Below are 27182 nucleotides of genomic sequence, written 5' to 3'. Positions count from 1 at the left end.
GATTATAGCCCAACCAGTAGGCAGCTATATAAAAATAAAAATACTGTCGTAAAAAAACGGGTGATTAGTGGAATAAAAAAATTCGTCAGAAGGGAATCGAACCCCTTGTGGTCTACTTAGATCACTGTTGTCTTAGTTAGATACGCTGTCAGATACAGTCAGGTGTTGGAATGGGTATGTGTGGGGAAATGTACCAATAATTCACAGGAGTCACGGGATACATACATACAAAACCAAAATTCAAAACATAACCAATAAATGTGAAACATCACAGGGATTACGGCATCAACCTCGGAGCACTTTCATTGGTAACACGATAGTTCAATTCTATCATTTAAGCCAAACGGCTTATGTGTAGAACGTTTTTTTTACACATAAGCCGTTTCGCAGCTAAGCTGCATTCGACAAGAGACGACTGGCTGCCTGATGTTTTAACAGACTGCAGAAGACGAGGGCTGTGGGAAACAAGGATCCTGCCTTAGTGAGCAACGGATAAGAAGAGGTACCCGGCCTGTGAGAAGTGTAAAGACACAACTTCCAGCTAAAAACTACCGGACTAGCGCGTCGCCTGTGCCATAGAAAGTATAAAAGGGACAGTGCAACAGATGAATCCCCGAACAAAACCTTTCAAGATAAACGGAAGAGAAGGCCCATCAATGATCATCTGAAGAAATGCGCGCATAAGGCAGATTGAATCAACATCATATAGAACCAGAGCCAGGAACAGAACCATAACGAAAGTGTAGAAGGGGAGTAATACCCGACCATCTAAGCTGAACTTGTCTAAGACACAATAACATGTGAGAGGAGTTTTTGTGATACTACGGGCAACCAACCAGTGCCGAAAAAAAGTGGGAGAGACTGAATTAGAATAGTCTTGATAAAGATGGTAACCTATAATTAAGACCATCGAAACGCGTCGACGCCCTACCGCACGATCAAGGGAGACAAACACGTATTCCACAGAACAATAATTATATAAGTTCAGGACTAGGTGTATATTTAGTCACATAACGTGCAATTTTCATTGACAAGTTTTGTGTCATGTATATGTCTCTCCTTTTTCTGTTCTCATCCTCCTTTCGTTCTTATCTTTGAATTTTATGAATGCAAATTGAATGTTTTCTATTTTGAAATTTATGTATTATAGATTGTATTTTAACATTGTGTTTTGCATAATTTTATGATTCAGCTCTCAAATGAGAGGCTTTTTAACAAATTAACTGTACATGTACTAATGTATTTTTTATAAACAATAAATGATGTACTACATTGCTGTTGTCATAGTGATTAGGTAGTGAATGTGTACAGTGGGTCTATATGAGGTCTGCTAATCATTTCTAGCGATAAACTGTTGTCTTGTATAGGTACACTAGGGAAAAAGTTCTCTTATACTGCTGAAGTACCCTATTCCCTTGGTGTCAGAGGGGTCTCTCTCAAACCTTTAAACAGGATTGGCAGTAAGCTCCAGGCAATAACCATGTTGGATAATTACGATCACCCATTTGTCAGTTGCTATAGATTGCCAAATGGGGAGAAACTGTTGAAGTCTTCCCCCGACAGGTGTGGAATGGTCGGAGGGGAGCGTGAGGCAGTCACTGCTTATTGGGGGAAGAGTAGTTACGTGGTGTGGTGCCCTTACCCCTAGCTTTGGAGTAGTTCCCTCTATATCCTCCACTAAAAAGCCTCTTAAGGAAGTGGACTTGCTGTTACCTTTGTAAGAGGAAGCATTCTGGTCTGAGGGTGTGTTTTTACACCCTTCTCCGTAAAAGAAAAGGAGTCTCTGTTTGAAGGAGACTGGAGTGTTCCCATGGATTTTGACACGTCGGTGTCCTTTTTCATTTTCTGAAGCGCATGATCGACCTCGGGACCAAAGAGATGTTCTTTGTCAAATTAAATTGTTGAACTTCAGGTTTAAACTCGGAAATACTTAAACAAGCATGCCTTCTGAGTACGACGCTAGTGTTGACCAATCTAGCTGCGGTGTCAGCAGCATCTAGAGCACATCTTATTCAAGAATTGGAAATAAGCTTGCCTTCTTGTACCAAATCTTGTGCTTTTCCATTATGCTCATCTGGGAGATATTGAAGCAATTGCTCCATTTCATCCCAGTGCGCTCTGTCATAGCTGGCTAAAAGGCCCTGCCTGTTTGCAATGTGCCAGTGATTGACAGCGTGAGCCGCTATGCGTTTGCCAGAAGCGTCTATTAGCTTGGATTATTTATTCGGGGGGAGGAGCATCCCCAGAATTTTGGGAATTAGCTCGCTTGCAAGCATTGGACACTGTAGGAAGATGGGTTTCTGTTGCAGTAAACTCCACCCCCCCCCCTACCCCACACACACTTTTTGCCAGACTACTGATGAACTTTGACTTGATGTGCCCCGAATCCTTGCCAATCAGGTACCCAAGGGACTGTGTTCTTTCCCAAAAACTGTACCTTGTACCCCCAATTGGCACCTCTCTGGCCACATGTCAGTCCCTTGTAAAATTTACCATTGGTACCAAGGGCACTGTTGCCAAGGAAGTTCTCTAAGGGCTGCAGCACTTATTGTGTATTGGTGCAGAACAAAGTGAAGAGTCAACATGGCACTCTGCCATGCCTACAACCCACTGCTCGGGCACAGGTCAGCCACCCCTCTAGCTGGGTGCTCTATAACTGTGGTGAGGGTACAGGTGGATGAGCAGTGTATCCCTACAGTGTCTAGACCAATTCCTAGACATTGTAAGTGCAGTAATGCCATTAAGAGTATATGGTGCTGGGAGTTTGTCATTACAAATTCTACAGCACCATAATGGCTTTACTGAAAACTGGGAAGTTTGGTATCAAACGTCTCAGCACATTAAACCCACACTGATGCCAGTGTGGGATTTAATAATAAATACACTCAGAGAGCATCTTAGAGATGCCCCCTGAAAAGCGACCAGCCTCTGGTGGGTACCCTGATTGGAACACACCAGCATGCCACCACGAGACATGTTTCTGGTACCCCTGGGGTGGAGCCTTCGCTCCCTGACGCCAGCAACAAAGCCTTTCCTGGGAGGAGGTTGTCACACCTCCCCCGGGCCAGGAATAGCCATCTGAGGCAGGGGAGGTTCAAAGGCCTTGTAGCCTTTGTAATGTGACCCCCAGCCTCTCCTGCAATCAGGCGCAGGCCCCCTTCCTGTCTCCCCTCCTTTTCGGCGGGAAGACAGGTGGGAAAAATTAGCCAGCCCAGAAGGTGTGCCCACCTCTGCCAAACCCACCCCTCAGGTGGGGGAGGTGAGTTGAAGCCCACTCTTCAGTGCCTACCATGGCAGGCACTCCCCAATCAGAATTAGTGATTGTGCTCGCTCCCCCACGAGTGGTGAGCACACCAAGGGCGAAGAAGAAGGACAAAAGAAGACGCCCAGCAGAGGAGACTGCAGAGAACAACTGACTTGACCCCAGCCCTACCGGCCCGTCTGCAGTGTCTAAAGATCCTGCGCCAGAAGTCGCCCTGTCCTGCAGTCAGCGACCTCCAGAACCATGGGAGGACTGACTGCCTCTAACAAAGGCTGGATCGCCTGTGAACTGTGTAGGAAGGTGGATATCTGACTAAATGGTTACCCCAACATTTTGCCTAGTGTTTAGCTGGTTTTCGACTTAGTTGGCCTGGGATCCTGCTAATCAGGCCCCAGGCTATCTGCTCTCACTGTAAAATGGACTCCATGTACTTTAGGTAAATCTCCAATTGGATATTGGTCCCCTTATGAGCCCCTGTATAGTGTACCTTAGGAACCCAGGGCAGACGTGCATCCAAGGCCTACCAGGGGCTGCAGCATGTATTATGCCAACCTGGCTGGCAATCCACATTGACAACTGGCTGATCACTCAGCTGGGGCAAGGTCGTGTAATCACCCCTTGCTTAGGTATAGTATCCCTATACCTACCATTACATATAGACACATATATACCTATAAGTCACTCCTATGGCAGGCCTTACCAATCCTGGAGGCAGAGTGCTTGGTTTTATGCGAGATGGTGCTCTGGCATGAGCTGAGCCTGTCTGCAGCTTTCGGAACCATGTCCTTAAAGCTGTTCTAGGATATAGCCATACCATATACTCTTAAGTGCATTATATTCCACGCTGTTAATGCAAACTTTGGTTTGGCTTTATCAAAACATGTTGTGTAAGGAGTCATACACTTTGGAATACTACCCCCTCGCCAGTTCTGGCGACGGGGGTAGCGTTCCACCCTTCTAGAGGGGGAACACATGTTGTTCCTGTTAATCCCGGTTAAAGTTAACCACAGCCTCAGCATCACAAAATGGATGCTGCTGCCACAGACACAAGTCTGACCTCCTGCTGCTGGGAGTCCTGCCAGCGAGGGAGACTTGGACAATAGGTTTCCTGTCTTGGGATGTGCTAGCACCACCCCAGACAGGCCATAGTGTATTGGGGCAGGGAGGGCTGAATGAAATGAGACACTGCTGGGGCACACAAGGTGCTCCATGCATAGTCCGGTTGAAACCAGTTGCTGGGGCACTCCAGCCCCAGTTCTGGCGCGAAACTGGACAAAGGGAAAGGGGTGTAACCATCCCCTTCCCTGGTCCCACCCATAGGAGGGACCTAGCAGGTAATCCAGCCTCTTTAATCAGTATAAAGCTAAGAGCTGAGTCACAAGACTTTAGATTTATCCTGAATTGAAACTTGAAACAAAGCTCTGGACCTTCGACATTCTACTGCAACTAGAAGACTGAAGAATCTTCCTTGTGGTCAAGGAGTGACTACCCTGTGCAAACAGGCACCATCCAGCGATCTGCGGTTTGCTTTGCGAGGCTCCTGCCGGAGCCCGAGCACAGAGCCCGACAAGAACTGGACTTCCAGACTTCTTTGACCCCGATCCACAGCCACAGCAAAGCTGAGACCCGTGGAGGCGACGAGAGACGTGGGACCGGCCATGTTGGAAAACTTGCTCATTGCTACTTGTGCAGCTTCTGAGGCACCCTCGAAGTTGTGCATTGGGGATTGAGAAAACCCAGTCCCAAGCACCTTCTGCACCGACGCACAGCCCTCCATACTCCATGAGTGTCGCATGGGGCCTGCGGGTACTTTTGTGCTCGACGCGTCTGTCCGGTCACTTGCCCGTTGGCTAGTGGCCTATGTGACGACGAACCTTTGAACTTACACCGCTTGCCTGGTTGCTCCATGCTGGCCCCTGCTTCTCTGAAAAGGAGAAGCCCCCCAGACCTTGCTGGTCTGCAACAGAAGCCATCTTCGATTCCTGCGTGGGATGCCTTTGCCAAGGCTTGTTGACTCCTATCCGGAAGCCGACACCGCCAATAGCGAGATCCTTCGTGGGACAGTCCGTATCCAGCTCCTAGTCGTCGACGCCTCCTGGTCCATGTGGCTGCAGAGACAAGCTTCATGACATCGCCTGGTTCCTTCCTGGTCACTGGCTAGTGACTTTTTAATTCAACTAGAGGTATTTCTCCAGGTTTTGGCGCTGCAAGGATTTATCCACCTTAAGTAATTCTAGAAAGATATTTTTTGGACGGTGCTACAAGGAGAAGAGAACCACAATCCCTCTTCTAGGTTTGGCCTGGGCCACAAAGTACTTAAGACTCCATAGCACACGTTTTGTATCTCTTAGTTTAAGCAGTATACATGTGTTTCCACCATACACCAATCATTCACTCATAAATAAATCTGATCCTTTTAGTCTTGATTGTTGTTGATGTTTAATTTCTGGAGACGTCACAGCCAACACATGTTTCGTCGTTGCGGGAATGTAACCCACGACTTTCTCAAGGCTATTCTCCAATTTGGTGCTCTTTTTTTGTTGGTGATACTTCCGACCCTCAATGGGGTTCTGTTCGGGGACTATGTTGTTTGCATGCATCTCCTTGGTGGTAACCAGTGTGTTGGTTTCCTTCAATTGGTCAGCTTTCGCCGTTACAATCGTGCTCGGACCTCTGTCCCCTCTGCCGTTTGTTTTAACCAAACGGCAGAGGGGACAGAGGTCCGAGCATGCCATAGAGGCTCCAAGCTTGCGAGTGGAGTGTGCTCTAGGAGGAACTGTTAGCGTGCTTTTAGCTTTTTGATAGCATATCTCTATGCACTTAACAATCCACCTGGCAATCCGACCCTTAGATATACGGTTGCCTTTGTGTGGAGGAGAGAAAGATACAAACCATTGTTTTGTCTTTCTAAAGGATTTGGTTCTGTCTACGTAGTATAGCAGAGCTCTTTCAACATCTAACATGTGTAAGGCCCTTTCTGCTACCAAGTCTGGGTTTTGGAAAAACACAGTTAACTCTACAGATTGGTTTAAATGAAAAGGTGTGATAACCTTTGGAATTTTTTTTGGATTAGACCTGAGAACCACTTTATTAGTATGTATTTGAAAGAATGGTTCTTGTATAGTGAACGATTGTATTTCACTTACTCTTCTGAGAGAGGTGATGGCAACAAGGAAAGCAGTTTTCCATGTGAGAAATTGTAGTTCACATTTATGCAGAGGCTCAAAAGGGGGTCCCATGAGTCTCGTAAGGACCAGATTTAGGTTCCATACTGGAGAAAGTGGCTGCCTGGGAGGTATTATTCTTTTTAATCTTTTCATAAATGCTTTGATTGCAGGTACCCTAAAAAGAGACAAGTGTTGTCTGTTTTGTAAATAGGCAGCAATTGCTGCCAGATGTACGTGTATAGAAGAGTTTGCCAAATTAGACCTTTGTAGATGTAAAAGGTAACAAATTATATTTTGGATGGAAGCATCCAATGGATCAATGTGATTATGTTTGCAATATATTGCAGATCTTTTCCATTTGGCGGCATAACACGCTCTAGTAGTAGGTTTCCTAGCCTCTTTAATGATATTTATGCAGTCTGGTGGTAGGTTAAGATAACCAAACTCTAAGACTTCAGGAGCCAGATCGCCAAATTCAATTGGTTCGGGTCTGGGTGTCTGACTTCTCCATGGTTCTGTGTTAACATTGAGGGTGTGAGCTGTAACTTTTGATGTGGAACCAGAGAGAGAGATCTAGTAGTGTGGTGAACCACGGTTGGCTTGCCCTTGTGGGAGCTACTAGAATGAGCTTGAGAGACTGTTTGAGCTTGCGCACCACTAGTGGAATGAGGGGGAGAGGCGGAAAAGCGTAGGCAAATCTGCCTGACCAGGTGATCCATATTGCATTGCCCTCTGATCTTGGTGTGGGAACCTGGCGGCGAAGGTTGGGCATTTTGCATTTTCGTGGGTGGCAAACAGGTCTATGTGTGGGTGCCCCCACTGTTGGAAGAATGGTTGAAGAACTTGTGGATGTAGTTCCCATTCGTGAATCTGTTGTGACTGCCGACTTAACAGATCCGCTATCTGATTGTGAACTCCTGGAAGGTGTTCCGCTAACAGATATATGTTTTGAGGAACAGCCCATCTCCAAATGTTCTGTGCGAGCTGGGACAGTTGCAGAGAGTGTCCCCCCCGTTTTTGTATATAGTACATTGCTGTTATATTGTCCGTCCGGATTAAGACAGCTTTGTTCTGTACTTTAAGTTGAAAAGTCTTGAGTGCTAAGAATATCGCTAGCAACTCTAGATGGTTGATATGCAACAGCTTTTGTTGGTTGTTCCATCTACCTTGAGTAGTGTGGTGTAAGAGATGGGCTCCCCATCCTGTGAGGGATGCGTCTGTTGTGAGCACTATTTGTGGAACAGGCTCGAGGAACGGCCGTCCGTTTGTCAAGTTTTTGGTGTTCCACCATTGCAGAGAGAGATGCGTACGGCTGTCTACCAACACCAGGTCTGTGAGCTGACCTTGAGCCTGATTCCACTGTCGTGCTAGACACTCTTGTAATGGACGCATTTTCAGCCTTGCATGTGGCACTATGAATATGCAAGATGCCATCATACCTGTTAATCTCATGAACACTCTTGCTTGGACACACTGTTGGTGTTGAAAAGTTGAGACTAAGGCTTGAATGCTCTGTATCCTGGCTGGACTGGGATACGCTAGAGCTGTAGATGTGTTTATGGTAGCCCTTAGATACTGATGCACGTGCGAAGGCTCTAGGTGCGACTTTGTGTAGTTGATCATAAACCCTAGGTCGTGCAACAGTTGAATTGTCAGTCGAGTGTGTTGTACACATTGGTGGAATGATTTGGCTTTTATGAGCCAATCGTCCAGGTAAGGGAAGACGTTTGTCTGTTGTCTTCTGAGATGTGCTGCTACTACTGCTAAGCACTTCGTGAACGCTCGTGGATCTGTTGTGACACCAAATGGAAGGACTTTGAACTGATAGTGCTGTCCTTGTATTACAAACCGTAGGTACTTCCTGTGAGCAGGATGTATTGGGATGTGAAAATAGGCGTCCTTTAGGTCTAGCGTTGAAAGGAAATCGCCTTGTTGCAACAGTAGGAGCACTTGTTGCAGAGTGATCATATGAAAATTATCTGATTGTATGTGTTGGTTGAGGGGCCTGAGGTCTAGAATTGGTCTCAGTGTCCCATCCTTTTTGGGAATTAGAAAATACAGCGAGTAAACCCCCGTCCCCTGTTCCTCTAATGGGACTAGTTGAATAGCATCTTTTTGTAGAAGTGCTAGGACTTCCTGCTGAAGCAGAGTCAGGTGATCTGTAGACATAGGACGCTGCCTGTGTGGTATGTTTGGGGGGGTTGCTGCCTATGTACTAAAAGTGAATTACTTACATTTTGTCAACAAAATGTCTCAATGTGATATCAAGGCATATTACAGTGAACAGCAAAAGTAATCTAAAAAGTTACGTACATAGTAATGTGAAAAGAGAAAAGTAATATTGAAATATTGATTTACCGGTAATTCAATCAACTGCATTTGAATCTGCATTCAATTGTAAAACATTGTACAAGATTTTGGTAAAGCATTTATTACACTTACCTGCAACAGGCATGGCTTGGTTCTAAGAAATAAAATAACGTAATATTTTTTATACAAATCATAAAAAATAAAATTGGTCTGAGTTCAGTCTCTGAGTGTGTGACATCATTTGCTGTCTGAGTGTGTACATCAAATGTTTAACACTACCTCTGATAAAGCCTTACTGCTCACCCACACTACAACAAATAGAGAGTAAGGTGCTATCCGAGTTAGCACCCCAGAGTTAACCCGCAGTGGCACAACGGCGCTGGGTGCAGGGGCTGTTTAGGCGTTGGGTGCCCTGTTATTTTCAATGGGGATTCTCCAGTTGCAACAAAGACTGCAGGCTCGGGACGAAGCTCTTCTGGAGGTGATCATCGGTTGGAGAGGTAAGTTGAGATGCCTCAGGATGCTGGGACATTGTCGGTTTGGCCACCCAGGTCTGTAGGACTTAGGGTGCAGGGGTGTCTTTAGGCGTCTGGTTTTTCTTACCAACTCCAGCTGTGGTTGGGCGGATACTCCGGAAAGGGGCTGCAGGCTTCGCTTGGAGATTCGAGACAGGTCAGAGAACACCTCAGGCCAGGATTGCTGGGGAGACTTTGTGGTGTTGGGCCACTCGAACTGTAGGCATCAGGAAAAGAGGGGTGCAGACTCATGGTTTTAGCTGGAGCCGGAGTCTGTGGGTGAGCAATCCGGTGTTCACAGGAGACAAAGGGCCATATGTAGGTGGGAAAATACCAGTCGGTAACGGCCGATTTCGGCCGTTACCGACTGGTATTCGTAATTCCAGATGTAAGGGGCCTGAAAATTACCGATTCTGTATATTTACCGAATCGGTAATTTTACCGAATCGGTAAAGTACCGATTCGGTAAATGTACAGAATCGGAAATTTGGGATGTAGGTGGCACTGGAAACAGTGCCACAGGCCCTTAGAAATTCGTTATTTACCATGAAATACAATGGCATGGTAAATAACGAATTTCTGTGTACATGCACATCTGTGCATGTACACCTGTGCCATGTGGCACACATACATGCCCTAAGGGCATGTATGTGTGTCACATTGCACACAAGCCAAAATCAGGGGTGCTACAGGGTGTCAAAGTGACACCCTGTCCCCCTTGACAAATCAGTAAAATTACCGAATCGGTATTTACCGATTCGGTAATTGCCATTGATTCCTATGGGCCTCAAGGCCCATAGGAATCAATGGCAATTACCGAATCGGTAAATACCGATTCGGTAATTACCGCATATTACCGATTCGGTAATATTTACAGAATAATTACCTACATGGCATTTACCGAATTGTAAATACCGAATCGGTAAAATTCGGTATTTACGATTCAGTAAATGCCATTTACCTACATATGGCCCAAAGTCTTTGACTTGGAAGGCAGGGCAGGTCTTATGGGTTCTTGAGGCCGCTGGCTGCAGGACACACTGGGATTTCGCTCTAGCAGATTCAAGGCCGGTAGGGCTGGGGCCAAGTCAGTAGGAGTTCTCCTCATCTTAGTTTCAGCACGCTTTTTCGGGCCGCCTTCTCTTCTTTTTGTCCATTCTTGTCTGAGGAGGCAAGGTTCAGGGTTGTCCCTAAATACTGGATTTAGGGGCATTACAAGTAAGTTAAGGTTGGGACCAATGGGTCACATCCTTGGGGTGGATACACGACCTATTATGCCACCCTCTGGTGGGACAGGGGCACATGCCTCTCTCTGGTTGGCTGCCCCCCCTCCCGACCGCACCGCCCCCTCCAACCCCCCCCCCCCCCTCCCCCCCTTCTCAGCCCAGGTTGTTCAGAAACATGTCTGGAGGTGGCAGCTGGCGAGCAGTCACTCAGCCAGGACACTAGTGTTAGGTCATTTTTCAGGGGGCATCTCTTAAGAAGCCCTCAGTGTGCATTTTTCATTCAATCCCACACTGGAATCAGTGTGGGTTTCATGTGCTGAGAAGTGTGATACCAAACCTCAGTTTTCAGTAAACCAATTATGGTACTATGCCGTTCATAATCTCCCAGCACCATATACTCTTAATGGCATTACTGCACTTACAATGTCTAAGAATTGGCTTAAACACTGTAGGGGTTTAGTGCTCATGCACCTGTACCCTCACCACTGGTATAGTGCACCCAGCTGGAGGGGTGGCTGACCTATGCCAGGGCAGTGGGGTGTAGGTATGGCACACAGGAATGTGTGCCATGTCGACTATTCACTTCGTTCTGCTCCAAAACACGCATCCTGCAGAGGCAGTGTGTGAGTGCAAAGGCACAGGGCCTCTAAGGGTGGCGCAATAAGTGCCCATAGAGGCCTTCCCTGGTCACAGTGCCCTGGGTACCTGTGGTACCATTTACCAGGGGCTGACCTGTGGCCAGACCGTGCCAATTGGGGTTGGTCTTCAATGCAGTTTCAGGGAAAGAACATAGGCACTGGGTACCTGATTGGCAAGAGCCCAAGTCAAAGAACATCAGCAGTTCAGCAAAAAGTGGGGGCAACCATGCAGAAAGAGGACACTTTCTAACAACCATGCTTGCAGGTCTCAGCGTGCTCTTCAAACTAGAACGGGTTGGGGGGTCAACGGAGGTGAATGGGATGCCCTTTGACACCTCTTCCTCCCTTAAATTCCTTCCAGAGGCTTCAAGGAGTTGGAGCCGATTATCTTGAGACTGGTTTGGCAGGCTGGTATATCATGTGACTCAGCAAATAATTATTCTTCGGTGCCGAGCTGGTCTGCTTCGCTGAAGAAGTCCGACATCTACAAAGTCGCTTGTCATTCCACTGCCAAAGGATTTTTTTGCTCTTGAAGGCCAAGAAAAAGTTGTAGCCGATCTGGCCATGCTCTAGTGGGAGATAGAGGTTACAGGCGAAAACCAAACTAAGAATTTAGTTGGTGCCCATATACATTCACTACCACAGGAGAAGTCACACGACCGTATGACTCGAAAGACTTCGAAAAGGAAAAAAAAAAAGAGTTGCAACAGTCTGAGCCCAACAATAGATGGCAGGAGTAGGCAGAGCATGTATACTTACATCCGTAAAAGCTGAGTACAATAGAAGTTAATCTTTTTCACAAGCAATTCATAAAATCAAATGATTTGCTGACACATCCAGGCCTGATAGGTCACACTTAAACAGGAAAAAAAAAATCTAGACTTTGTCAGACTTCTATACTCACCTGTCGGAAGCGCAACAAATGGCTTGTTGTCCGTGAGTTTAAGAGGGCTGTCAAAACCTGCTTAAGAGATGCTTGCACCTCTTTCTCCAAAGCCAGCCGCCACTCAGCAGGGTGGTGGTCTGTGCAGTTTATGCAGGTGTATGCCACACTCTCAGGAAGGTTAGACAGGATCTCATACATTTCATCTGCAAGAACCACAGAAGACATGTGTCATAATCTGCATTCAGAAAACAAAGACCATAATGTGTATAAAGTAATCTATAACACACACAAACACCACAACCATGCTCAAATTCTAGCTTCTCTCCACACTTCCCCAAAACCTCCAGGCAGTTCTCACCAGCCAATCAAATCAGAGACTCTTGAAATAATTCAACACACTTATCGGTCATTTACTTTTCAGAGAACATACCACACCTACCAAAAGGCTCCCTAAACTAATCCTTTCATTTTAAGTAACTAGGTGCAGCAGTCGGAACCCTTCTTGCATAACAAGAAAATTATGTGATTTTTGGCCCCTTTGGATCTCATCCCCTTTAAAAGGCTATTTTGCATTTGGCAATTCTACTCTTTTCAGGTATAATTAAATATAACCATATAAGTCCAGCTCATTGCTGTCAGGGCTCAAAAACATTCCCCAACATGTCAAAAAATCATTCCTTTGGTAAAGATCAGCTGCGAGACTTCTTCAGAGCAGACGTTGTCTGATCTCAGAAGCCCTAATTTTTCTCCCATTATTTTCTGCAAACAGTCCTTGAAACTGACAGGGGATGAGTGGCTCTCTGAATAACTCCTAATCCGCACACAAGAACCAGTTCACTATGCACGTATTTGTTTGATGATAACTTTCCTAGCATTTGATGCATAATGAGTAATGTACTGCACAGAAAGCTTGCCTCCGAGGTTTTTTTGGTACTAGGGCGGGGGAGGAGGTTAACAAAACCACTATTTAAAAACATGCAACCAGTAATACCATGAGCAAACTATTCATATCATAAAAATATTCACTGCTCCAACTATATACTTTTGGTTATATATTTCTTGTGGCTGATTTTTTAATTTTTATGTTGGATGATTGAAATTTACATTGCTTTTTCAAGTCCTTCAATAAAGTTCATGGTCGGTCAGCAATAAATACATGTTAAAAAAAATAACCATTAAAGGCACTTTATTCACTCCACAGATCCCACATCAATATGCTATAGAGAAGATCAAGTACAGAGACTTTACTTTCCAAGCAGTCAATATGGTGCATGGCCCTGCTTACCAGAGAGGTTTTCACACTTTGAGTGCACCCAGCGGTCACATTTTCCGCACTGCATCATCTTACTTTCGTAGTCATCGTCATCGTAGCATTTATCACAGAGCGGGCAAAAGTTCCCTGCAAGAAGATGGTGGTTTCTCAATTAGAGCGGCCGGAATTTAACTACAGTGCTATTTTGACAGCAGAGTCACATATTCGCATTATTCCCTGTCAATATCAGTGTCAGACAGTAACTTTAACATAGCAATATTAAACTTTAACATGGAAGAAAAGCTCTAAAAGGTACCACTTTAGAAGCACAGTAAATTCACTGGAAAAGACCTGAACTCCAGCCAATCTACAAAGGACTACAATGAACTCGAGGTCTAAACACCTCAGATTTGAACACAAATGGGAAATAAATATAAGAGATGAGCCTCAATTGGGGGCACATATCTTTAAAAGATACTAAAACCTGAGAACTCTAGTGAAAGGTAAACAATTTATTTTTTCTCCAGCAATGGACCTTTCACATATTCACATGCTTAAATCAGAAAAAGCACTGTTAAATCAGAAAAAGCACTGTAACACAGCCATGAACATGCAAGGTAGTGGATGGTAGGAGACCAGTAGAGACTCATTTATTTGAAAATATGTCAAAGTACTGACTGCAATTAATTCTGTAGCGTTATTCCAATAGTGGACAACGTCCCCAAACACACTCAGAACAACACATTTTGAAGACGAGTGATTGACAATTTGGTTGTAAGTTCATAAGAATAAAGTTTTATTGAATTTCCTTGTAAATATTTTAACTTTCCATGATGTTATCTTCACATCAATAATTACCACACATATAAATTCCTTGCCCAATGCATTTCGGGCCCTTAGCCCTTCTTCAGGGGTTTCAAGTTCTGTCAAGAAAGATATACACAACTTAAAAATGAAGCAAACATATATGCATTGTGAGACCGTTACAAAAGACCTGTTTGTCATGCTGGCTAGTGTAGTGATGTCAACCCTATTGTCCCGATGGTGAACACGAGAAGCGAGTTAGAAATAGTGGGTGTGGGAGTTTATAAAAGTGGAAACTAACAGTAAAAATGTGAAATAAAAGCGAGTGTCAGAAGAATAAAATGAAACTGTATCGGTACGGGACCCAGATCAGAGTATTATCGCGTCGACTTCGTGATGGGAAACATGCAAATGACAGGTGAACGCTTGTAACAGACAGTGTTTTCATACCTTAGACTGACTGGTATGATGTGTGAAAAGTTAGCCTGGCATATGATGTCCACTATTCCAGTGGGCACCTTGCACCAGTCTAAACGACCCTTATTGATGGTGGTTGTAAAGTCAACCTTACAGACAAGCTATCCTAGTGGTAGCATGGACCAGCAGTCTTAGGCTAAGACTTCAGAGAGTATGTGAAGCAAGATGTTTTACCAATTATAATCCCTTGAATACCAAATGAAAGGACACCACACAAGGTATATATCAAATATATATGTATCTATTTCTAACACAACCCCTCTGCACTCTTTATGAGGTCAGAGATCGAAGTACATCACAAGTTACTCAATTAGCATACGATAAGTTGCACAAATACAGTTATGCCCTAGGGGCCTCACAAACCATATACTAAGTAAGTGCTATAAGAACCACTACAGAAATAGTGAGTAGGCCTAGGGTCTAGGGAATCGCTGGGGCTACACTAAACAACCAAAGGTTAGGAAGTAGAAGACCAACGGGAGACGCTTGCAGTGTCTAAACACAGCCGCAAGTTACCATTGACTTATAATGGAGAACGAAGAAGTTACAAAGTTACTGTTTAAGGACACTCCGGATGGACCACTCTAAAACCCCTCTAGACTAGGACACTTCGAGAGTCAAGACCCACAGGAGCACCGGAGTACTCGTGTTACCTCACCAAGGGAAGCCAGGTGCATAGGTGTCTTTTCGTGTCGTGTTTCGTCGTCGTTTTTTATGGAGATCTGCAAAGAAGTGCTGCAGGCGACCAGAGGAAAAGTGTCCTGGTGGATCGTTGAAGTGAAGAACCTGAAAGCAGAGGGGACAGAGTCTGGGTCACTAACCAGTGACCAGGAAGGAACCAGGCAATGTCGTGATGATCTCAGGTGAAGGTGAAGCTGGTCTCTGCAGCCACGAGGCCCAGGAAGTGTCGACGACGACCAGGAGCTGGATTCGAACTGTCCCACGAAGGATCTAGTTGACTGTGGTGTCGGTATCCGGACTGGACCCAACAAGCCTTGGCAAACGCAATCCACGCAGGAAGTGAAGATGAGCTTTGGGTCAGACCAGCAAGGTCTGAGGAGCTTCTCCTTTGCAGGGAAGCTGGAGCAAGCTTGGACCAACCAGGAAAGCAGTTTGGTTTCAAAGGTTTGTCTTCAGGGGGCTCACTAGCCAGCGGGCTAGCAACCGGGAAGAAGCGTTGAGCTGAAATGCAAGAGCGGGTCCCAGGTGGCACTCGTGGAGTGTGGAGGGCTGAGCTTCGGTGCAAATGGCGCTCTGGTCTGGGGCTTCTCATACCCCATTGCACAACTGTGAGGGTACCTCGGTAGTCGAGCTGTTAGCAAAATGCAGGATGTCCAGGGTGTCTGGTCCCACGTCTCTCGTGTCCGCCACGGGTCTCAGCTTTGCTGTGGATGTGGGTCGGAGTCAGAGAAGTCTGGAAGTCCAGTTCCTGTGTCGCTGAGTCTTTGGGTTTCGGCGGGAGGTTGGTTACTCCTTGACAACAAGGGAGATGTCTTCAGTCTTCTAGTCAAAATAGAACGTCGACGGTCCAAGAGTTCTGTAACAAAGTTTCGTTCCAGGATAATCTAAAGTCCTGGGGACACAGCTCCTATCTTTATAATGATCTTAGGGGCTGGATTACCTGCTAGGTCCCTCCTATGTGTGGACCTGGGAAGGGGGTGGTTACACCCCTTTCCCTTTGTCCAGTTTCGCGCCAGAGCGGGGTTGGAGTGCCCCAGCAACTGGTTTGAACCGGGCTATGCATGGAGCACCTTGTGTGCCCCAAGCAGTGTCTCAAAAAGCATCTGCTGATGCAGCCCTCCCTGTCCCAATACACATTTGCCTGTCGGGGGAGGTGCTGGCACCTCCCTGGACAGGACACATATTGTCCAGGCCTCCCCTGCCGGAGTTTCGTCCAGCAGCAGGAGGTCAGAATTGTGTCTGTGGCAGCAGCATTCATTTTGTGATGCTGGGGCTCTGTTTAACTTTAACCGGGTAAAGCACAACATGTTTTGATAAAGCCAAACCAAAGTTAGCATTAACGGCGAGGATTATAATGCACTTAAGAGTATATGGTATGGCTATATCATAGAACAGCTATAAGGAGATGGTTCCGAAAGTTGCAGAGGGGCTCAGCTCATGCTAGGGCACCCTCTCACATAAAACCAAGCACTCTGCCTCCAGGATTGTCGAGGCCAACCATAGGAGTGACTTATAGGTGCATATGTGTCTATATATAAAGGTAGATATAGGTATACTATATCTAAGTAAGGGGTGATTACACCACCTTACCCAAGCTGAGTGATCAGCCTGTGGTGTCAGTTTGGATGGCCAGCAAGGGGTGGCATAATACATGCTGCAGCCCCTGGTAGGCCTTGGATGCACCTATTCCCTGGGTACCTGTGGTACACTATACAGGGGCTCACAAAGGTGACCCAATACCCAAACAGGTGTCTATCTAAAGTACATGGAGTCCATTTTATAGGGAGAGCAGGTAGCCTGGGGTCCTAAATAGCAGGATCCCAGGCCAATTAAGTCGAAAACCAGCAAAACACAAGGCAAAACGTTGGGGTAACATTTAATTATCAAAAAGAGGGTGGATCACTTGTCCTGCTGAACCCGGATTATGCGGTATTCGTTGCGTCCCTTGGTAAAAGAACCCTCATGCACTCGAGTTGTTCAACGTGAGGTAGCGGTATATCTTGGTTCTCCGCTAGAGCACTCGGGTATCTGCATAATCATAGGGTTTTTTTATATGCAGCCTCCACCAGGAGGTTTTAATCCAAGGTTGTGCAGTAGAGTCCAGTGATAAGTGGAAGTGGTGATTATTAAAATAACTCGAATGCCAGAAGACGTTTTTATTAGTCTGGATTCGGGTTAGAAGTGTTGGAAAACTTCTTGGTATGCGCAATGAGAATATTAGGATTCTCTAAGCTACCTGTCTTCGTGATTTTAAAACGGTCGACATGTTTCAGCCCTTTCGTCAATTAGTCAATGGGCTTTCTTCAGGACCAGGGTGTACGTGTAGGAAGAAGATAACTTTATCCCTTCTTAATCGGAGTCAATCTTTTAAAGCCTATAAGAAACAAAGGTGTTGCCTTGGAGAAAGGTCACAGGGACGTCTTAACGTTGTGTGACTATATAACATATGTGAATAGGTTAAAAATGTTACACTGTCTGCCAAAACTAGCTTGCCACTCCTCCAGCTTCAGGTGACCACATACTCTTGCCTAGTAAACCCCAATTGAATAGTTTATTCTCTGTCTGAATTGACCATTTGCAGTGTTAAAATTGCATGCATAAAAATTCTAACATTCCTAAGTTCTTACTACCCCTTATATTATAGTTTAAAACACAGATTATCATGTTAACAGGTGTGGTTATTGTCAATATTCATGTTCACACTACTTTAGTAAGTTCTCTAACAGGCGCATGTTTTTCTAGCGCTGTGTAACTACCTTGCCGACTAATACCCATTGTTGGCATTTATGCCACGTGTAAAAGAAAAACAGATATGTTGTTAATTATGAAAATGGCCGCTCTTTAGTGAGCTTAACCTGTCTAATGGTAAAATGGTACTTCTCAGAATCATTCATTTGTCAATGAGAATAATTTGTTTTTACGAGTGCCCTCCCAGTTTATAAAAATTAGGGTGACAGGAATTTTTGTTTGTGCAGATATAGGCGCGTTATTTTAAAAGTATAACGCTATACTCGTTTCTGTTGAGTGCCCTCCCAATTAATAGAATTAAATTAATAAAGTAGGGAAGTCGGGGTACCATGGACTATGCTTACACGGCGCGTTGTTACAAAGGTAGACACTGTGCTTGTTTAGGTTGCACCTACCTCCTCACGTGTTAATACGTGTATTCTCGGGTGCCCAAGGAGTCTCTCTGACGGCCTCTTGCTAAAATATAAGAGGAGGACGGTCAAGAAAACTTCAGATAAAACTAATTCGGTACTTTTCTTTCAAAGGAGGTCTTTTCTGCTTGTTTTTACCTCTCGGTCCGTCACGCGCTGCTTGTGCTGACTCTGCCAAATGGGACCCGGTATGGTTTCTTGGTCGGGCCATGCTATTATTACTTCCTACGGTGTTGATGGGAATAGAGAAGAGACTTGCGTGTTTATACTTATCTTAATAAAGAGGAAAGACTCTCGTAATTGCGAAACTTATATCGCGGAGAGTATCTTATTTTCTACTTATAGTGACAGTTCATATTTTAAAGTGGTGTCTTTAATTTCCTATTATTCACACAGGAGAGAAAGTGTGTTTTTTTTCTTTAATACAAATGTAATTATCACTATCATTGGATAAGGGGACTCTGTTTGTTTTTGTCCCTTACGTCCTATTTGTAAGTGTTTAAGCAACTCCAATTGAGGGGAATTTAGAGGATAGACTAAACCATTGGTTTTGGGGAGTGTTAATCTAGAGGTAGTGTTACATAGATATTGTGTCTGTATGAGACTATAAGTAGGTTGATTTTATATTACTGTACATAGTCTCTCTAAAAAAGGTATTAGTACATTTGTATGATGTTAGTTCTGCATACTTAATATTTGCTCAGATAATGGGTGTTGAGAATCTCTATCGATTCATGCTAGCCCATGGCACGTTGTCATTCAATCCTTGTACATCAGTGCTTAATCGATGCACCCATCTCTGTTCCTTTTCGAAAAGGATACGTTCTGCATTGTGATCTCTGATCTGCAATGTCTCGAGAATTAGCCACTGTATGTCATCCACTGTATGGCCCTTTTCCAAATAGTGTGTGGCCATTTTCGTTGTCGTTTTTATACATTTGACATTACTGCGGTGCTCGCAGATCCTTTGTTTTGCCTTGCGGCATGTCATTCCTATATACTTCATGTTACAAGGACATGTGATCATGTAGATCACATGACTTGTATTGCAGTTCGTGTGGCTGCGTATGGTCCATTTGAAATTTGGCAAGAGTTCCAATTCTTTGGTTGGTTTTGTTAATGGACAAACTGCACAGGTCCCACAGGGGAAGTGTCCCATTATTGGTGGTAAGTCCCAAAGGGTGGTCTGGTTTTGTGGGGCCTGTGGTTTGGGTCTTGTATGGACCAGTTGATCTTTCAAGTTCCTTGTTCGTCTGTTAGCGAAACGTGGTTTGGGCCACGTGATGTCTGCCGAAGTCAGAATTCGCCAATGTTTATTTATAATTTTCTTGACTTGGTTAGCCACTGGGCTATATGTGGTGACACATGTCAGTGGTGTTTCTTCTTCAGATCTTACGGTTTCTTCAAGAAGGTTCTCTTGGTTCTGATTTCTCGCTCTTTTTTTGCATTTCTTGATAGTTCTTTGTGGATAATCACGTTCAGCAAGTTTTGTGCATAAATCAGTAGCTTGGCTTTGATAGTCTGTTATTTTGCTACAGTTTCTCCGCAGCCTTAAAAACTGACTGTAAGACAGGTTTTCCCTTAATGGGCGCGGATGGTAACTGTTGAATGACAAAAGACTATTCTTTGCCGTCGGTTTGAAGAATGTCTTTGTGTGTAATTGATTGTCTTCCACCAATATTGTAATGTCCAGAAAGTCAATACTTTTCTTGTCTGCAACATAGGTAAATTTTAACCATTCATCTTGCATGTTTAACCAGGTATGGAATTTGATCAAGCTTTCATTGTCGCCCTTCCAAATTAAAAGAATATCGTCTATATAACGTCTCCAGAAATAAATCTGGTGTTGGTAAGGGTTGTCATGCGTATGTACGATTTGCTTCTCAAAGTTGCTGACATAATGTCCGGCCACGCTGGGGGCAAAGGTACTTCCCATGGAAGTACCATGGCGTTGCCTGTACATTGTATTCTCATACTCGAAGAAATTCTCTGTCAATGCCAAGTTACAACATTCTAAAACAAAGTGTCGTGGTGTCTTAATCCCACACTTGTGCAAATAAGAGATTCTCCAAAGTTTCCAGGGTTTTCTTTTGAGGCAGGCTAGTATACAAACTTTCGACATCCAATCCTACTAAAATCATGGAGTCCTCTGAGTAAGTTATTTGTGTCAGTTGATTTAAGAGGTCTCTTGTATCTTTTAGATAGGTCGGGGTTCGTTGTACCATTGGTTTTAGATATTCATCTGCGAATTGTGGTTCCAGGACAGACCCAATGCCCGAGACAATGGGTCTGCCTGGAGGAGGTTGACGGGCTTTATGGATTTTAGGAAGGGAATAGAAATATGGTGTTCTTGGTTTTGTCGTCATAAGAAATTCCCCTTCCTTTTTTGAAATCCAGTTATTGGTTTTGGCCTCTTCAATCATTATGGCGATTGTTCGTTGCAACCTCGGTGTTGGATCTATCGTTATTACTTCATAGAACCGGTTGTCAGAAAGGAGGTCTAGGCATTGTTGTTGATAGCCATTTTTACTAAGCAAAACTATTCCTCCCCCTTTGTCCGCTGGTTTTATCACAAGCGATTGATCATTCTTCAAACTGTTCAGAGCTTGGCGTTCAGATTTGGTCATGTTCTGGAAAGTTTTTGTGGAATCTTTGTTCAGAGTGTCTAGTTCTTTCATCACGGTCTGTTCGAAGGTTCCGATTTCCATGGGTACCTGGGAATTTAGTGGGTAGAATTTGGATTTTGGACGCAGTTGAGTGTCTCCATCTTTTGGGGGAGAGCTTTGGTTGGGAAAAAAGGCTTTTAGTTTTAATTTTCGACAAAATTCCGATACTTCGCATTTTGTTCTAAAAATATCCACTGTTGGTGTCGGGACATAACCTAGACCTTTGTTTAGGACAGTAGTTTCATTTTGGGATAGGACCCGGTCTGATAGATTTACGATGAGGGAGTCGTGCTTGGTCCTGCTCTGGCTTTTGTCACGCTCCTGGTTTGGTATTGGCGTGTCTGGTCTGACCATGTCACTCCTCTTAGTCGTTGATTCTGTGGCGCTTGGCCTCCCCCTAAAAAAGGAACTCATTGATTATAGTTCTGCCCGTTTCTTGGTTGATATTGTTGTGGGTTCATCATTGGGGGCCCTGGGAAGTATGGATTCATCCATCCATGAAAGTGTGGATGGTAAGGCTGGAAGGTTGGTGGACCCATTTGTTGTTGTGGCCACATATTTCGTCCTCTACGGTTGCCTCTTCGGTTGTAATTGCCTCTTCTGTTTGTACTTTGCTGGTTGTCTCCACCAGAGTCACTGCCGTCCCCAGATACACTGCTGTTTGAGCCATAATTAGATGAGTTATCGTTGGGCCTAGAGTCTTTACTACTATAGGGGAAAAAAAAAAAAAGTTGGGGTAACCATATAGTCAGATATCCACCTTCCTACATGATGTACTCAAAATTGCGACTGGTAACGCAATTTAGATATCAAAAACATGCCATGATCCTTATATCTAAAGAATTTGCAAAAAGAACCGTTACTGTGGTGAAAATCACATCTTACAAGGGTAGCGACACGAGGTATTAAAAATAACACGTACGAGTATATGAGAGAAAAGTTCGTTTCCAGGGTATCGAAGGCCATTCTTGTTATCTACCAAATAGTAAAACGGTACGTTAATCAATGTGCCATGACATAAGCGAGTCATTTGATAGAAAAATGGGGGAATGCGCCTTACCTGAGTGTATGGCGTGTACGCTCCTCCGGCGTGTTCAGTAGCTTCCGTACAAAACCCAGAAGTCCAACAAGTCGCAGTGAAGTGACGCGTTAAAAAAACGCTTAAAGCAACGTTAAACATAGACAAAATACTATGTGCGCTGTGAAACTGAGTGAAAAGATCTTCCCTAATCGGAATGGAATAAAAAGTGAAAAAGCGGGGGTAAAGGACCAGGAGTGAAAAAAATGGTATGGCGTGCGACTGACAGTGAATAAAAATGTCAGGGAATGTGAAAACATGCAAATGAAATCAGGCAGATCTTAAATCAATGATTTCAAACCGGTAAACAAGAAGATTAAATTAAACAACCATTGTACATGTCAACAAAAAGTAGTAAATATGAAAGTACTTGGGTGAATCAAAATGTCTCAACGACTATTTATACGTAACATCAATAAAACATAATCCATGGAAACCAATGGTTTCATCTTTCACTGTTACACAGAGACTACAATCAGCGTTTGTGATCACAGAAAGCAATTAAAGTCCATCCGATCATTAAGTCCTTTCGGGTGGACCGTATTGAGAAGGTTAATCCAAAATATTTCGCGTCTTAAGAGGTGCTGTGAATTGTCTCTGCCCGGGAGAATCTGTGGCTGTTCTAATACCAAAAAAACGGATTTGGCTCTGAGTATGATTATGAGTGTTACAATGTGATGCCAATGGTGACTTGGAACTTTTGGTACGGATGTTGCTTTTGTGTTCCGTTAATCTTGTTTTGATTTTTCGCTCAGTCTTTCCCACATAGGCTGGCCCACATGGGCATTTAATCAAGCAAATCAGATTACGACTGTCACATGTTGCAGTCACTCTTAATTTAATTGTAGTTCCTCGACTCGGATGTTGACATATAATCAATCTTACGGATCAAAAAGCTGACACATTGATATTCTGAGGAAGATACACAACGGATATATTCACTCATTGAAGAAACTGAGAATTTAACAAGCATTGGATCCAAACAGAACATCCTTAACCCCTTCGCTGCTGATGACGAGCTGAGCTAGTCATCAGCCACGGTGGTCGTGTGCGGATGACGAGCTGAGCTAGTCATGTAACGCGGCTTTTGGAAAAAAGCTGCACAGCAGAAAAATTACCGCCGCAGCAATGTGGTTAAACAACTACTTTACATGTCAAAAAGAACAGTGAATCAACGGCTGCATGCCAGCACACTCATAAAATATCATAAAGTACAGAGGATACCTCGAGGGCTACGTATCTCGCTCAAATCAACATTATGCACAAATAATTCAAAATTCACCGAAGAATGGCAAGCAATACTTAATAAATGTTCTCTTGATATTTTATTAATTATTGAGGAATTGGCCAAATTAATAGAAGATCTTACCTAAGAAAAACAACAACTCAAACACAAACTAAGTCAAATGCTTACTTCAGAAGAAATGGATGATATACTGAATGACATAAATAAACAACTGGATACATATACAAAAGAAATCAACGAAAGGAAACTCAGGAAATTCAAACGGGATACCCTGGATTATAAATTAGGGGAAGTGTACAATTGGGCAGATGTCTATGCCAGACGCAGACAGCAAACACCAAATTTTAGATCTATGGATGAGACATCGGATGAGTCACAAAACAGGAGGCATCCGCCTTTTGGAAAACCAGATCAAAGTAAAAGTAGTGAAAAACCATCCACATCCGGTGGAGCAACACAATCAAACCTTTCGAATGTGGCTTTTTTAGAGAAAGGCCAGACCCCAATAGAAGAACCAGGAGGAGCCAAAGAAATAATCACAGAGGATTCCATAGCGAAAAACACGAGGAGTTAAAAAACTTAATTAACCTGCCCAAACACAAGATTTCGTGCTTTGAAACACAAGTGTTACAGAAGGGTACTTCTTTTGTATCTACATTCCATTCCAAATTGTTGGATTCTCAAGTTTGTGTTTATAAATTCATGAGATCATTAAGATTAAACATTTTTTTCACAAATGTCATTCCTGTATCTGAACAACCACCATCAATAGATAACATCATGGGATTAAGGACCAAGAGCAAGTTTATACCACCTACCTCTCACAACGTTTTGGATGCTTATATACACGTTAGTATACTCAGAAAATAACTGAATATATAAAAAGGGTACCTTATAGACGCCGTAGAACAGCTTGCCGCACTGCCGTATCCTCCTTCCACGCAGTATCTAGACAATAATGTCTAGTAAAAGAGTGTACACTCTTCCAGGTGGTTGCTCTGCAGATGTCTGGCAGGGACACTCCTGCGAATAAGGCCGTTGAAGTTGCCATTTTTCTAGTGGAAGGCGCTTGTACCTTGGAGCGCAGTGGATTCCCGGATTTTTCATGGCATTTGACAATAGCCGAAGAAATCCATCTTGAAATACTTGATCTTGATAAAGGCAGTCCTTTTCTCTGTCCCTCAAAATGTATAAACAGTTCATTAGACTTCCTGAAAGGTCTTGTCCTGTTGATATAGAATTTCAAACATCTTTTAATGTCTAGTGAGTGTAGGGCCCTCTCTGCATATGTTGAAGGATTTCCAAAGAAGGTAGGTAATATTACCGGTTTATTGAGATGAAACATTTTGAGGACTTTAGGAATGAATTTAGGGTTAGTCCTTAATATCACTTTGTCCTGACGAAACTGAAGAAAGGGTTCTGCTATTGAGAAGGCCTGTATTTCGCTTCCCCTCCTTGCAGATGTGAGGGCCAAGAGCAATACTGTCTTCCAAGATATGAATTGCAAGTCTGCCTTATGTATTAACTCGAAAGGAGGCTTCATAAGTTGCAATAGTACTGTATTAAGGTGCCAGGGGATCGGAGGGCGTTGGATCGGAGGGAACGCACTGAAGAGACCTTTGATGAATTACTTGATTACTCTATGCGACCAGAGAGAAGGTTGATTTGGTACTCTCCTATATCTCGAAATTGCCGCTAAGTGCACCTTCAATGACATATGTGAAAGACCGGCTTTCGGCAAGTAAAGAAGATATGGCAAGATTTGCTGTGGAGAAACTGAGAACGGATGTAGCTCTTGAGATGCGCACCATTGACAGAACCTTTTCCATTTTGCCACATATGTCTTATTTGTAGAGACTGCTCTAGATTGAGACAAAATGTTCCTACAATTCTGAGGAATGTTTAGAGATTTGAATTCATACTCGTGAGGTTCCATGCTGATAAGTGTAGCAATATCAAACTTGGGTGGAGAATTTGTCCTTTGTTCACGGAGATCAGGTCCTGAGTTATCGGAAACTGTATTCTGTTGCAGACAGAAAGTTGGAGAAGCTCTGAAAACCATGCTTGCCTTGGCCAAGCTGGAGCTATTAAAATCACATGGCATGGCTCCGACCTCATTTTGCGAAGCACTCTCAGAATCGGGAGAAATGGAGGAAACGCGTAGGTGAACATTCCAATCCATTTCAGATGAAGCGCATTTCCCAAGGATCCCATTTGTGGATATCTGCTGGCGAACTGGTCGCAATTTGAGTTGTCCTGGGTTGCATACAAATCTTATGTTGGCGTGCCCCACCGCTGGAAGATTTTTGTAGTTGTGTATGATCTATTTCCCACTCGTGGGGCACACTGGCTGTTCAGCTCAGAACATCTGACTTTGTGTTGTGTATTCCCTGAATGTGTTTCACCTGAATAGATATGTTGTGATGTATGAGCCATCTCCAGATCTTTTGAGCTGGGGAAGAGAGTGGTTTTGATCTTGTCCCTCCCTGTTTTAGAAGGTAGAACATGGTCATTGTACTGTCGGTTTTTATCAGTAACGTGGAAACGCTTATCTGGGAAGGAAAGCCTTTAGGCCCAGGAACACCGCATTCAGTTCCAGCATGTTGATGTGTAAACATGTCTCCTGCTCGGACCAGTGACCTTGGATTTCATTACATAACAGTGATGTTGGGGTTCGAAAGTTAAACCTTGTACTAGGTTCTCTCGTAGCTTCCATCATGACAGAGCTTTCTTCATTGGAGGATAAATGGTGATCTGATCCTCGAATGACCCTTGAGACTGAATCCACTGATCGTCTAGTACCTTCTGTAAAGGCCTCATCTGTAGACCGCAGTTTGGAACCAGTGGGATACAGGAAGACATCATTCCCAACAAGGATTTGTATATTCTTACTGAAGTGTACTTTTTTGACTGCAGGGTTGAGGCCAGGTTCAATATTTTCAGAATCCGCTCCTCCGACGGATATGCTTTCGCTTCCTTTGTGCAAATTAAAGCCCCTAGATATTGGAGCGATTGAGAGGGCACTATTGAAGATTTCTCCAGGTTGATCCGCAGACCCAGGCGTTTAATGAGATCTGAGTTTTCCTGTAAGATGGACCCTTTACAAGCCAGTCGTCCAGGTAGGGGAAAATTTGATGCCCCTGCAATTGTAGATGAGCTGGGACTGGGGGCATGCATTTTGTAAAGATCCTTGGTGCCAATTTTAGGCCGAAGGGCAACACCTTGAACTGAAAGTGGTGCCCCTCCACTACAAAACGCAGATACTTTGTGTTTCCGATGAATTGGAACATGGAAATCTGCATCCATAAGATCAAGAGATGCCATGTAATCTTTCTGTCGTATGAGCAAGAGGATCTCCTGCAGTGAAAGCATACGGAAGGGAATGTTCTTGATGTACTGATTCAAATCCCTTAGGTCCAATACCGGTCTCCATTTTGAAGTCTGTTTTTTCTTTATCTGAAAAAAGTGCAAATAAAATCCTTTTCCTCTCTGTTGAAAAGGGACTTCCTCTATAGCTCCCTTCTGAATAAGCAATAGAACCTACGCTCTTAGAGCTGAGAGGTGTTGTTGATGCCTGGACACTGGGGGGTGATGAGGTGGAATTTGAACAAACTCTAGGGTATGTCCCTTGTGTATTACATCCAATACCTATTTGTCTGATGTTATTGACATACAATGCTTCGCGAAGAGAGAAAGATAATGGTCGTTGTCGGGTATAAACCAGTTGGAGGGCGCCTTTGGTAAGTCATTGCCGTCTATTAGATTGCTGTCCTTTGCCTCGAACCGTGGTTTTACCTCTAGACTGTTGTTGAAAAG

General features: G+C 44.0%; 1 protein-coding gene across 2 annotated transcripts in view; it reads right to left on the bottom strand.

Moving 5' to 3' along the window:
* Positions 1-27182, bottom strand: part of KMT2A (lysine methyltransferase 2A) — a 1431261-nt gene that overhangs the window by 718127 nt on the left and 685952 nt on the right. For both annotated transcript variants that reach the window (XM_086956712.1, XM_086956713.1), the window contains exons 14-15: positions 13290-13403; positions 12023-12207 (exon numbers count right to left, since the gene is read on the bottom strand). In XM_086956712.1, coding sequence (XP_086812838.1) covers positions 12023-12207; positions 13290-13403 — 299 coding nt within the window. The remainder of the gene's footprint in view (positions 1-12022; positions 12208-13289; positions 13404-27182) is intronic.

This window comes from Lissotriton vulgaris, chromosome 2_1 (genome assembly GCF_964263255.1).
Source record: "Lissotriton vulgaris chromosome 2_1, aLisVul1.2, whole genome shotgun sequence".
Lineage (NCBI taxonomy): Eukaryota > Metazoa > Chordata > Amphibia > Caudata > Salamandridae > Lissotriton > Lissotriton vulgaris.
The sequence above is the reverse complement of the archived record's forward strand: the minus strand, read 5'-3'. Positions and strand labels throughout refer to the sequence as shown.